The sequence below is a fragment of the Gymnogyps californianus genome, chromosome 5, assembly GCF_018139145.2.
Source record: "Gymnogyps californianus isolate 813 chromosome 5, ASM1813914v2, whole genome shotgun sequence".
Classification (NCBI taxonomy): domain Eukaryota; kingdom Metazoa; phylum Chordata; class Aves; order Accipitriformes; family Cathartidae; genus Gymnogyps; species Gymnogyps californianus.
In genome coordinates, this window is record NC_059475.1 from 46,333,461 (window position 1) to 46,346,433 (window position 12,973).

General features: G+C 47.9%; 1 protein-coding gene across 2 annotated transcripts; it reads right to left on the reverse strand.

The window, feature by feature from the left end:
• Positions 1–486: 486 nt before the first annotated feature.
• On the reverse strand, positions 487–11,255 carry ANGEL1 (angel homolog 1). 2 transcript variants are annotated; one of them, XM_050897222.1, is made up of 10 exons: positions 11,200–11,255; positions 8,652–9,251; positions 7,893–8,119; positions 7,217–7,286; positions 6,362–6,795; positions 5,545–5,671; positions 4,550–4,660; positions 3,710–3,779; positions 3,109–3,272; positions 487–2,252 (listed from the first exon to the last, which is right to left on the reverse strand). In XM_050897222.1, exons 2-10 carry the CDS (start codon positions 9,016–9,018, stop codon positions 2,083–2,085), a joined length of 1,740 nt encoding a protein of 579 aa, XP_050753179.1. In that variant the 5' UTR covers positions 9,019–9,251; positions 11,200–11,255; the 3' UTR covers positions 487–2,082. The 2 variants fall into 2 exon arrangements, with proteins under 2 accessions (XP_050753179.1, XP_050753178.1); XM_050897221.1 differs by lacking the exon at positions 11,200–11,255 and adding an exon at positions 10,993–11,056.
• Positions 11,256–12,973: the final 1,718 nt, after the last annotated feature.

The following is a 12,973-nucleotide window of genomic DNA, read 5'->3' on the forward strand; positions in this document are numbered from 1 at the left end:
GCCAGAACCATTACCTGTGAAACTAAGGGCAAACAAAGCTGTAAACTTATTCACCCCCAGACTGCTGTTCACTTATACAGACTCCTACATATTATCCCAACTGGGGTAGCAAAAGTCATCCACACATCACCAGGCAAATACCACACCACATCTGGCAGGGGCAAGAAGGCAACATGCAGTCCTGACACAATCCTATGGGCACAGAACACAATCCTCACCCACCCCTCCGTTGTTTCTGTACAGTTTAGAGAAGTGAGCTGTAAAAGATCAGCAGTACTTGCTTTCTTTGGGAGGAGAGGAAGAGTTCCTGAATGCAAACCATTTTCCAAGACAAGCCCAATGCCAAATAAACCACCTCTGGGATTTGGGGATGAGCTGGGAGACAACAGCTAGGCCCACTTCTTCCGTCTCTTCAACCCTCATTACTACTATCTTGTGTAGCTAATTTGTCCTCTTCTCTTTCACATCCCAGCCAGCAAAGCCTTGTTGAGCAAGTCCTCAGAGGGTTCAGCTCCAGGAGCACACAGTGCTGCAGTTACTTTGTGGTTTTTTCTTAGATTAGAAAAATTTTATTTTTCAATAAAGAAAGTAACATTTAAAATATGAAATTCCCCCGATATAACCCAGGAAGAAAGAACAACATTTCAAGTTTCCTCATACCTTCCCACAAAAACCTGAGGGGGGACCAGATTTCCCCGTCTCATTTGTGAACAGAAGGTTGGTAATGTTTCTGCCAATATTGCTCTCATCTCTCACGGAAAAACTGAGCACCAAATGTCAGGCTGGACTGGGGAATCTGCCCTAGGAACAGGTACAGTTCTATTGTTTTTGTACTGGCCAAGCCACTGCTGACAAAAGTACACTGATAGGACACCAAAGGTACACTGAGATCCAAGTGACTGACAATCTGGCTCCAAGTTACACAGCCTTCCCCTCCCTCCCAATGCCTGTCAAGAGACAGGAGTCAGTCCTACAGGTTCTGCCTACCTAAACATGGCTGGCTCCAGAAGGCAGTAGCATGAAGTTCAGTCTGACGCCGGAGGATGCTACAGGTTGGCTATCTGACCCCTGGCAGGCTGAATGTAATAGGGAGGGCACACAGAAAGAGTAGGGCAAGTGACAAGTACCAGCTCTTCCTTCTGATGGCTCTGCTGCCTCTCACATGCTTTCCATTTTCATGTCTCTTTTGGGACCTCCCAGAGCCATAGCCTCCTAGGGCTGTCATGCCTTACAGGACAATTTTCTCCACCTGATATTCACTGGGAGGATCATATATATTTTTCCTACAAGTGCCAAACTAGGTACCATTCTGAGACTGGTAGAAAGGAAGGGAGCCTTCCCCAAGGCCTCTAGGCTTTTGCTGCAGTTCTAGAGCTCCTGCAGGTGGCTCTGTAGAACCCCTAGCTCCACTCCTGGCAATCCCATTCCCTGGTCCATTAGTCACAGCAGGCAGCTTCTTGTAGAAACTGTTCAACTACACAAACCCTTCTGCCAGCAAGGCAGCTCTTACACGTTATTAAGTAAAAGCCATTTCCAAGCAGTTAGCAGAGCCAACACTCTCAAAGGCAACATGACAACTAGTCCTGGAAGGACCATACTTCATAAATGATCACCGAGAAATTAAAAGAACCATTGTTTTGGTGTGAAATAATATTGGTGTATACATCTTCTGCTCCTCGGTAGCAATTAGCTAACCAGAAGTAGACAGCGTTGCCCCTCTCTTTCCCAGCTCCTAGAAGGTCTCACACAGGGACAAATAAACATGGGAGTTATGTTGGTTCCCACATCACTAAAACATCTGCTAAACAAAGCAGTGGAACAAGGATCCCTTTAAGAGATGGTAATGCCTGAATTCAACTGGAAGCCCACTGGGAACACAGCTCAGGTTTGCAGAGACCCACAAAGCAACAATGCAAAAAAGTGCTTCAACTCTCCCATTCCTGCTTTTTGTGAGGGTGTGAGGGGAGAAAGGGACTTTTAGAGCATGACAAGGAAAAGAGTTTTCTTGCAAGCAGGTTGTGCCATCCAGAGCCTCAACCGCTGTATTCAGAACAGCTTTTCTTTAAGGAAAGGGAACCAACACTAACCCTCTCTGAGGCTGGAGATCTCCAAGCCAAAGCTAGCCAGCAGGCAGAGATGATCAGATGAACAAAAAGGATTTGGTAAGCCATTTGCCAGCAACAGGACATCTTCAGAGAGAAGGGAAAGACGGCCAAGCAGCTTCAGGGCTCCATCCTGGTACAGCCTGCGACCTGACAAAGAAAACGGAAAGAAACATCAGCGAGAGACTGGTGCTGTAGATTAACTCCATACACTCACAGAGGGATGCTTGGCAATGCTTTCCCATTCTTTCCCTGATTAACGAAGACAGCCTGCACAAACACTGCATGCACCTTTGAGCCTAGATGTGAAAGCATTGAGCATCCTGTAATACTGCTGTGCAATGGTTTCATATACTTGCAGGCACAGGAATCATGCATATACTAAATCCACCAGGCAGTTGCTTACACAGGAAGTTCCCTTCATGATACTAAGTCCTAGCAATAGCTTCAGATTCTCCCCTGAGGAGGAATTAATCTCTTCATTCCTAACCTCCTCCCCAAAGTTGATTCTGACATGATCCAAACCAGCTCAGAGACAGTTCCTGGACGCATTTACATGCAGTCTTTCATCAACGTAACTCCTGTTTCAGGTAGCAGAGAGGTGGTGCCATTGTAAGGTAACCAGAGTCACCACCTTCTAAGGCCGGTGTGTGGTCTCAGTCAGATCAGAAGTCCAAACCCTGAACTTAGGACCCAGCACTGCCTGTTATCAGGACCACAAGTAAGATACTTATACAAAAGAACAGAATCCATTCTGTTCTAGCTTCCTCAAAAGTCTACAGAAACCTAAGCAGCTTCAGTTTTTCCACAGCAAAGATAAACAGTGTCTTCTCACGATACCTGAGCAAATGTTGCTTCCACTTTGTGCATCATTTCAGTCAAAGTCACACCCTGTAGATCCACCTCAGCTTAACAAAATGCACTGCCCAACATGGAGCTGCATTCTGGCACGCCTCACAGCCCTCTCCCAATGTCACAGGGATAAGCCCCACACTGCCACACTCACCCCCCCTGTTCCCATTCTCCACAGGCTCTGCCGAATAGAAGATATAATCAACAGTGGCTCCAAGCCCCATGGGCATCGTTGTGACCTCCGGGCGTCCCCTCTGTGGCAGGAAGTGGCTGTAGACAGAGGTCAGGTTGAGGCCATGCTGGATAATGCCTGAAGACCTGCACATGAACAGTCACCGTTTACCAAGGAAGCAAAGAGAATGATGCAGTGTTCAGTACTGCAGTCACAGCTGAAGTTGGATGTTCCCTTGCTGATGCAACTGTACAAACTACTTCTACTTTGTGAACACATAAAAGACAGTCTTTCAGAATTATTCACTCCACTTACACCAAAGACAAAGCGGACTATGAACTTCCTTTGTCTCCAATACCCAGTCCTGTCTATGCCCTTCGTTCTCGACCTCACCAACACAACGCTGACAGAACAGCGCCCAGCTGCTGGGACAACCCTGGGAGGATCTGGCTTTTCCAGATAGCCCTCCTTACTCTCTTCCACCCTCACATTTATTTCAGTCTTTACTTCAGCCAGATTTTCAGTGCTCAGGACAATGAGATCAGGCTTGAAGAGTGGAGCCATTGAAGGTGCACCAAATTACCTTGGGACGAATGGCTGGGGATCAGGGTCTTTCACCATGGCAGCAGGCTTGGGCCAGTGTGCAGGGCGGTCTGCAAAGGAGCAAAGAGATTCCAGCCAGACCTACATAGATCCTGGAACAGGCTGCTCATCCCAAGTCTGAGAAGCTTCTCCTGAGACCAAACGAATCTTTTTGCCCAAGAAAAGCAGGTAGCTTCCAGTCACAGGCACCTTAAAGAAAAATATTCAAAGGAAACCCCAGCTCTAAGACTAACAGGAACATCCTGAGAGCAGATCAGTGCAAACAACTGAGAAGTCATATTCTGTCCTGCTAAGGACAAGTCCTTAAAGCATTTAATATTATTAAAGCTCAGGGTACTTCAATCTTTGCTCTCAAAGAAAGTTCATTTGCCTTAGCCTTCAGCTTACTCAAAGGGTTTCTAGAAAGGCAGAACAAAAATGGAGAGAGCAGAACCAGCCATGCCACAAGGCCCAGAGGTGAGGCAGTGTCTACTGGGTACCAGCATCCAGAGACATATATGTAGTGGCCATTGTGACATTACAGTCTTCAGGTTTGTTCTCCCCCACCAAAAATCTTGAAGCAGAAAAAAAGAAATATATATATCATTTTATAAGAAACAGCCTCCAAAAGAGGCTGAATCTCAGTGCATCTCAAGGAACACAGTCAGTGTGTATGAGGGTGGTAAGACTGTACTCCTCTGAGCTCTCATGGAATCCATCAGTAATCACACAGCCACAGAAGGCACCCTTCTGCCTCCCCCTTTTCTCACCAGGCATTACCTCCACCTCACATTTTCATCGAGCTAGAAGAGTCATAAGCTGAAAAATCTCCCATTAATACCTGGTTTAGCATCTGTCACACCTTCCAAGAGGACCAGCTGCGGTGGTCGTTCACAGGCAGCATCACAAAAATGAAACTGGAGCAGGAAGTCCCGGCTGTACTTACGTCTGCCTGCAGAGAAAAATACAAGTTAAAAAGAAGAAAGTAACTGCAGCAAAGTCACATCTACAGGGAACCTCTGCATACTCTTTAGACATTTAGACCTCTTTAGTTTGAGAGAGGTTTTTGTGCCCAGGCACTCTGCTACTATGAGAATGGGAATCACTTAATAACCTAAATGTAGAACAGAACAGATGCGTAAATGTAGAAGAACAGAGCACAGTTATTGCTATCCCTTTAGCTACTGCAACAGTCATGGTCAGCACCTTGATGAAACAAATTAAGAATGTCCCCTCTGAGACACCACAAGTTCAAGGGACTTTTAAGCAGATCAGTTAGTGTGCAACTCAAGGAAACGTCTGCTGAAAAACAAAAAACAATTCTGGAGATTAGGTTGAGTACAAGTTCTACATTCAAGATTCCAACAAAAGCTGTTTAGTGTGGGCTCCTTCTTTTTTTTTAATCCTCTCCAAGGACAGTAGAGAACAGTCATGATTGTAACTGGGCTCTTAGGAATTATTTCCTCATAGTGGTGTGCAAATACTGCCCAAAACCACTCCCACAAACACCTGTAGCTGAAAGCTGTGGCTGCTGAACATGGTTTACAACTACACAAAAGCTTAAGTCTGGGAATATGAAGGAGATACACAGAGCAACCGTTACTGGTAGGGGAACATTCAGCTCCTGACTAGAAAAAGAAAATGGCAGAAATTGGGCTACAGCAATAGACTCCAGAAAAATTAAATTTAATTCATATACCAAGGAAATGGATAGAAGAAGAGAATCTTTGCTGAGTGCCTCATGCAGCACATGCCCAAACTACTCAGAGAGACAGCAAGGCCCACAAACTGTCCATCCTAAGAAAACTCATGTTCTCAGTGCACACCGGAGCTCACCTAGTTTATTTGGCTGGCACAGTGTGACATATTGGCAGTTGTCCGTTACACCCAGTGAGCTCGGCCACAGTGGGGCCAGCAGTTTCCGTGAATACAGCTGTTGGGAAAAGTTTTCCTGACCAGACACCTGCAAGGAGGCCAGAAACAGGAGAGGAAACATCAGCAACACAGAGCAGAACTTTTGCAAGCTATAGACAATGTACATATATACACTTGCCAAGAGCAAGACAGAAGAATGCCCTCATAGAATGGCATGAACTAAGCTATTCAGAATATGGTGCAGATATAATAAACCTTCAGCTGTGGGGGACAGATACAATTAGCTAAAAGTCACCTGACAAGATACTTTGCTGGCATCTATTATTGAACTGATGATTTAGCTTCAAAGCCAATGATGTATTTGACCATGGATACACAGTAACAGGTAACCACAAGAGACTCCAGCATAGGTGCCCCCTCCAAACTGTTTTCAGATCAAACATCCACATAAAAAGTAAGTCTTGGTGGAGTTGTACTCCCCTACACTTCCAGTCACCCAGTCACAAAAATCCCATAGCAAGGGAGAACCAGGACCTGAAATTAAGTGGTCTATTATCACTGGTCTGCCTCAAGAGAAACCAAAAGAGCAGTGGTGGAAACAACACACACACATTTGTCCACTTCTTTCCCCAGCAGTGCTGGAGGCATTGGGGAAGACTACTGAATAACTGAATTCAGTATTTGGGCTATTTCCTCACGAGAGGAAGAATGCAGCCATGCATTTCTCCAGCAGCATGCAATAAAGAGCCACCCAATCCTAGTTCCGGCTGGCACCTACCTTCCAGGCTGGCATCCCATGGTAGGAAAGTTCACCATTCCGGATGAATTTGTAGAGTGGAGAATCAGGTACAGAGTTCAGGTCTCCACACAAGATGACAGGATAGTAGCTGCCTTCAGAAGTTTTTGCAATCTTGTCGATCTCTGCTAGGAGCAAGGCCATCTGGGCCAGTTTGATATCTCCCCGCCGGGGATTGAACAACACGTGAGTGTTGGCCACACACAAAGGACTGACTGCCTTCAGATCTAGGCCCTCCGGGAGCAGAGGCTGTAGCAGCAGCACCAAGCCCACATTATCCCGATTGAGGACGTCCAGGCCAGGCCGGAAGTATTCTATGGGGCTGAGGCTGATCAGCTGGAACCTGCTGTGCTTATAGCACACTGCACAGCCATCTGTCTTCATCCCAGTTCTCCGTTTATAGAAGCATGCAAAGCCTGAAAAGAAACCATCACCTATTAAAAGGTTTATCCAGTTACTACCTCAGGCTCCCCTCATCAGCTGGGGAGTTCAGCAAGTCTGTGTAGCAGAAGAGGTTCCTACTACATTTGGGTACAGCATTATACCCAATTCTGTTCCAATAATCACAGTTTATCATTTATCATTAGGGTATTTTCTCTCTCCTTGTCCTTCTAGGACCCTCTCAGGTTTGTTATTCTGATCTGTCAACTCTGAGAAAGATCAGTTACAAAAGAAAGGGTAAAGGTCTAGGCAGACAGTTCAGAAGTAGGGCCAGCAGCCACGCGACAAACAAGAAGAGCTCTCTCAAGACTGAGTGCTCTTGAAGATGTTAAGCAGGAAGCACTGCTTGGCCAGTCCCACGAGCTGGAGGTACAGACACACAAAAGCAGGACATACCCATCTCCTTGAACGTTGGTTCCAGCTGCTCCCAGTAATGGTTCTCTTGCACCTCCTGGAGACACAGAACCTGGAAGGAAGGCAGAGACCTCACTCGCTCCACCAGTATTTGCTAGTTACCTTGTTTTGGGGAAGGAAGAAAGCGGAAAAGTGCATTCACATACCACCCCTGCAACCAGAAAGGTCATCACTGCAACTCTGTCCTGTACTTTCCAGATAGAGATCAGTAACTTTCTGGGTCGCATTAGCTTATCGTTCAGTTTTGCAGTGATGAGGCAGAAGATCCTTCATCACACAAAGAGGACTCAAGGAACAGAGAAAGTCATGAAGTCCTCTTCTATGCAGGCTTTCCCTCCTGTGCTGCCTTATAAACCTGGTCCTTTCCTCCCCAAACACACATTATCTCTTCTTCTTCTACTTCTGTTTAAAGAAGTTAAGCCCTGCTATCAAATTATGACAAGTTTCTACAGTAACACAATCAAAGCAAGACAGACACCAAAAAAAGGTATGCACAAGGCCTCAAACACTCTCAGAGGAATCAGCGTTCAGTTACCAAGCAGGTAGTATCTTCCTAGGACGTCCCCCCCATCTTTTTTTTTTTTTTAAATGCTGTTAGATCAAACAAGGAATCCAAATTCTGGTGACACTGATGTGGGAAGGGCTCAGTCATACTCACATCAGGATCCCAGTGCTGGATCTCCTGCAAAAGGTTTGGAAGGCGGTAGTTCCAGTTCAGGATGTCTGGATGACAGTGTAGATAGAGATCATGGCCCTGCTCCACCAGGTCCTGGGCAAGGATGTTGTAAGACATGACTCGAAATTCAAAGAGAGGAGTGTTTTTCGAGACCTGCTCTAGCACACAAGGCTGGACAGAAAGATCCTCCCAGTCTCTCCATAAAAGCTCTATATGCAAGAGACAAAAAGTCAAGTTACAGCCATGCTGGGTACCCTGCTGAGACTTTTGTTCTCCTGGGACCCAGAAAATATCCATTCTCATTCTCTAAGCTAGAGTTTTTCTAGCCTCTGAGCAAACCCTCACCCACTCCGGTCATCAAGTGCTCTTTTTGGATGCCTTTGGACAGTTGTCAATGGGGATGGCCTAACAGAAGACCAGAGTCAAGCATACTGAAACACTCAACCAGCTTTTGGGTGCTTTTTATATTATAAAGCCAGCACTTGGGAACAGTTCTTGGGAAATGAGCATATATTGATGATCAGACCAGATGATCTAATAGCACAGAGACTACTAGCTGTGACAAGCCCTCCCTCAGCAAAAACTCACTTTGTAGTTTTCACTAGCAGATCTTGTCAATTCTGCATCAACAGATACAATCAATGTCTTACTGACAGCAAGCCCAGACACAATAACCTGACCACATTCACTACAAATGCAAATCCCAAACCCAACATTAGATTCAGAGCTGTTACTACTGACCATGGTAGGGTACCTCTGTCGGGAGAGTACAAAATTGTACCGTATCCTGAATGGGCCAGCCTGGGGTCTCCGCTGGCACTGTCTCTGCATCACGCGCTAAACTCCAGGCCAGCACAGCTGGGTCTTCATTCTGCACTTCTACAGCAATAGCGGCACAGCCAGCTATCTGGTGATCTGTTTGTGGCACCACAGCTGCCCAAGGAGCACTGCCTGCTACAGCCACTGTTTCCTCTGCTGGTAATTTTGCCAGTTCAGTCACTGCATGATCTTGCGGTTCTGAAGAAGCCAAGGCGTGTAGCTCTGTGAGCTGCTGGCCAGCACACTGGGTGACTTCTGGAGCCAAATTCAGGTCACTGAGGCTAGTCATCAATAGCTCTGAACCTTCTAACCAGTCACTAGTGAGCGTAACTGATACTTTCCCCACTGTTGGGGCACTCTCACTGGCTGGCAAATTCCCTGCTCCTTCTTCCAGCCACTGCTGGAGAAGGGCTTCTTGCTCTTCTGGGACTGATCTTCCTCTGGTCGCAGCAAAGACGCCTTCTATCTGGGTGGACGTGCTCTTCGCCAGAAGCACATTCTTTCGACAGGTAAAGAAAGCATCTGCCATTTAAAAACAAACAAAACCAACATAAGACAGATGGAAACCGTTTCTCACTCACTCTTTTCTTTGTCCTACGCATTTGCTGTAACTCTCTGCAACAAAACACTCAGTATAGCAACCCAAACAAATGACTTCTCTGAAGAAAAACAGCTACAGTCTGAATAACTTACTCTGTCTCCTCCTGAACACTAGGCCACAGTCCAATTCTAGTTATGTTAGTGAAAGTCACTGAAACTGTACAGGATGACAATGGCTTTACCAACTCTAGGGAATGCAGTTCTAACTTACACAGCACCACAGCCAGTCAGCCAAGCTAAAAGGCCTTGTGGAAACTATCAGCTCTCAGCAACACATGTAAAGGCATAGTCTGTAGAAGTTAGCTGATGGGCTGCATGGGCTAAGAAGCCAAGCTCTTGTAGATCACCACTTGGAGCAAGTTTCTTTCCAGGGATTCAGTAAGAAAGTAGTGCTCAGCTAAGAGGATCAAACATATCACAAGAATGTGTTGTAGAAAAACTGTTCTGTTATTAAGACATGAAAAATAAAGACACAGAGAGACCAACATGTGCTGTTAAAAGCCTTATTAGAGAGAATATATGCACAGAAGAAGTCCTGGTAAGAATTACAGATCACTTGATGACTGACATCTGTGGTAAAAAATTAAAAAAAACCCTGCTGTTAATGTAACATTTGAATATACTAATATTGGTGGGGTAAAGTAGAAAAAGACAGGGACTCCTCCCACTTGTATCTATGTAAGAGATGACAGCATTTACGTGCTGCACAGACACTAGTCCCTACTCTTGACTAGCAATTTCTGTTGTCTACAAATCACTTTTTCTCTATTGTATACCTGTGACAGTCAGCCAGCCAGAGCAATAACATACAGGAGTCAGCAACATCCGTGTATGCTTTTACTGTATCTTTCATGTCAAAGCTTTCTGTATGTGTCAGAAATGGAGCTTTAAGAATCATACTCCTCTCTGTAGTTTCATAATTAAGTTCATGAGTGTCAGAAACACCAATGCACCAAGGTAACATTTTCACACACCACTAGCCAGGCACGGCTGTTACGAGAGCCTGTTACTACAGGACAGGAGCTGAATTTCAGGAGTCAGCTAGCTGCTCACTATGACCACAGCGTGCCAGTGGCTGCTACAGGCCCGGAGACAGGTTCAGGCAGGAGAGTGCCTTTACATCAGTGCAGTCACCAGGGACTGTAAAGTAGCAGCAGGATCTAGGAAACTAAGTGAAATATTGATGCACGCAAGAGTCCATCCATGAGTCACCTGCAGGTCCTTGAGGAGTCTCAGACCTGACAGCAGCCCACCTCCAAAGATCTCCCCAAACCTGCAGCGCAGGTCCGGGGCAGGAGGCTCGGGCCTCCATGCAGACTGCAATCTGCCACTGCAGCACAACAGTCGGCAACTGTTCTCGCCAAAAACCCAGCCCCCCGCGCTGCCCCGGGGGTCAGCGGCCCCGGCCCGCCACAAGTGCCCACGCCACCTCGGGCAGCAGTCCCAGGCCCCCACCTGCCCGCCTCTCCTGCTGCCCAGGGCGAGGGACTCGAGGAGCTACGGGGCAGCCGGGACGACCCCGGCTCTCAGCCGCCGAGGCCCCTCCGGCCACACCCCCCTCAAGCCGGGGCGAGGAGAGGCGAGGGGCACCCGTACCCCGCCCCTCCGGGCCCCCGCCGCCGGCTCCGCCGCCCCTGCCGCCGCCCGCCCGGGGCCGGGTTACCTCGGAGGGCCCGGAGGAGCCGCGCCGCCGGCAGCAGCACGTAGCAGAGCACGGTGCCGATCATACCTCCCGGCGCGGCCCGGCCTCCACCGCCCCCGGCCCGGCCCCAGCGAGGCGACGCGACGCGACGCGACGCGCCGGCCCCGCCTCAGCAACGACCTTACGGCGCGGCCTCGGCCTAAGCCCCGGCGCCGCGCAGGCACTCACCGCGCCGGGCCGGCCCCGCGCTGGGCCGCCGCGCCGCAGGGGCTGGAGGCCAGCTCGGGTCTGGCCCTCCTAGTGCGCTGCTCCGGGGCCGCCCGCCCCCGGGAGGCCGCGGCCGGCGGGTGGGACGGCCCCGGCTGGGCGGCCCCGGCTGGGCTGGGGCCGTGCCCACCCCGCTGTGGGGCAGGAGCGCAGCCGGGGCCCCGCACCCGGCAGTCCCTGCGGCAGGGCCCGGCAGCAGTGCTGTGCCCGGGGCGAGGGGGAAGGAGGTCGGGAGTTGGGACCCTAAGCAGGGTGACGGCAGCTTTCTGGCCCCGCCACCCTGAAATCTGTGTTTTCAAACAAAAGTTTTCACCCCTCGTTCTCCAGAACTCCAAACAGAAAGGAAGATTTCCAGGATTTTTTTTCCCCTGGAAAGCCACCGAGCAAATAAAGTCCCATTTGCTCCAGATGAGTTAATAATTACACAGGCTTTCCAAACACAGTTGATTATAGTCAAGGTTTTGTGGAGTGCAGCCTCTATGTGGACAAATGCCATTGGGGGTGGGTGAAATACTGGTGCAGGAGCATCCTCTCCCTCGGTATGCTGCTCACAGGTCATCACAGCTCTGCAAAATCACTCCCTCTCACCTGGCAGTGAGCACGCTGTGGCGTTTGCAAGTTGAGACCTGTCACATGTTGAAACCAGACAGTTTCATAAGAAAAGTCCTGGTTGAAGTCCACGTTTTTAATGTTTTGCTTTGTTCCATATTTGAATGCATACAACATCTAAAGGCAAACAGATCAAACTGAGCACCGCTACGGCTTTTTACACCAAATACACACTTCTATGTGTGATCTTGGTAGCCTTCTTCCAAACTCTGTTTAAGATGGGCACTTGCAATGAAGTCAAGACTCATGTCATCCCTGCCTTTTGCGCTGACGAGTGCTGCCAAACTGCTCCCTTGATGGTGACCAGCTGCTGTTTCATGGGTTATACTTAGACGAAACACTTTTTGATGGACAACCTGCCTCTTACCCTATTTGTGTATGGTGATTAGCACAATGGGTGTCCACGGCTAGGATCTGAGCTGATGTTATGTATATAAATAAAAATCCTACCAGTCTCGTTTTCAAATCCCCAGTTATAAAACACCACAGACCATAGACGCAGTGACTTGCCTCAATTCTCACAGATGTCTCTGGAAAAGCACAGAACTGGACTGTGGTCTCCCATATCCTGCTGCAGTAAGCAAAGCTCTGGAAACCATCATTGGTTTCTAGTCAGAAAACGGAGGGTGTTCTCCAGAGGAAGGATCTGCAACATTAAGGGCTGATGACTGGGGCATTTAGAACAAGGCTGTTCTTTAAAAGGAAAGATCTAAGAAAGTATCTTCAGACCCAACCCACATCAGGATAATCAGACTGAAATCAGAGAAGAATGTTAGCCAGTGCCACAAACAAGCAAGTATCCGGACAGCCACAGTTGTTTGGCCTACACTAGAAAAAATGTTTACAAACTTTGGCAATAAAATCAAAGCTGACAATGGTCATCTGCTTCAGGGTCAAACCTTCCACTGGCTTTTGCGGCATTTTGTTCTATATCCAAATATAACCCTACCATGGTCTCTAATGACTGGACTACTTGAGAGGTTTAAGTAGAACCTAGGGAAATAAAACCGCTAAAAATACCCTATACTTGGGAAAATGGACTTTTTCTTCCTCTCTGTATTACACTGTGTAGGCTACATAAACTTCAAAATCTGTATGAGAGATTATGTTCACTGAGCATCGCCCA

Bases quoted from the DNA above. Each gene is read 5' to 3' on its own strand.
- ANGEL1 (XM_050897221.1), bottom strand. From the start codon at position 11,056: ATGATCGGCACCGTGCTCTGCTACGTGCTGCTGCCGGCGGCGCGGCTC. The intron at 9,252-10,992 runs GTAACCCGGCCC...TTTAAATGGCAG, and splicing joins GCTCCTCCGGGCCCTCCGAG to ATGCTTTCTTTACCTGTCGA. The intron at 5,672-6,361 runs GTAGGTGCCAGC...GCCTCCTTGCAG, and splicing joins ATGGGATGCCAGCCTGGAAG to GTGTCTGGTCAGGAAAACTT.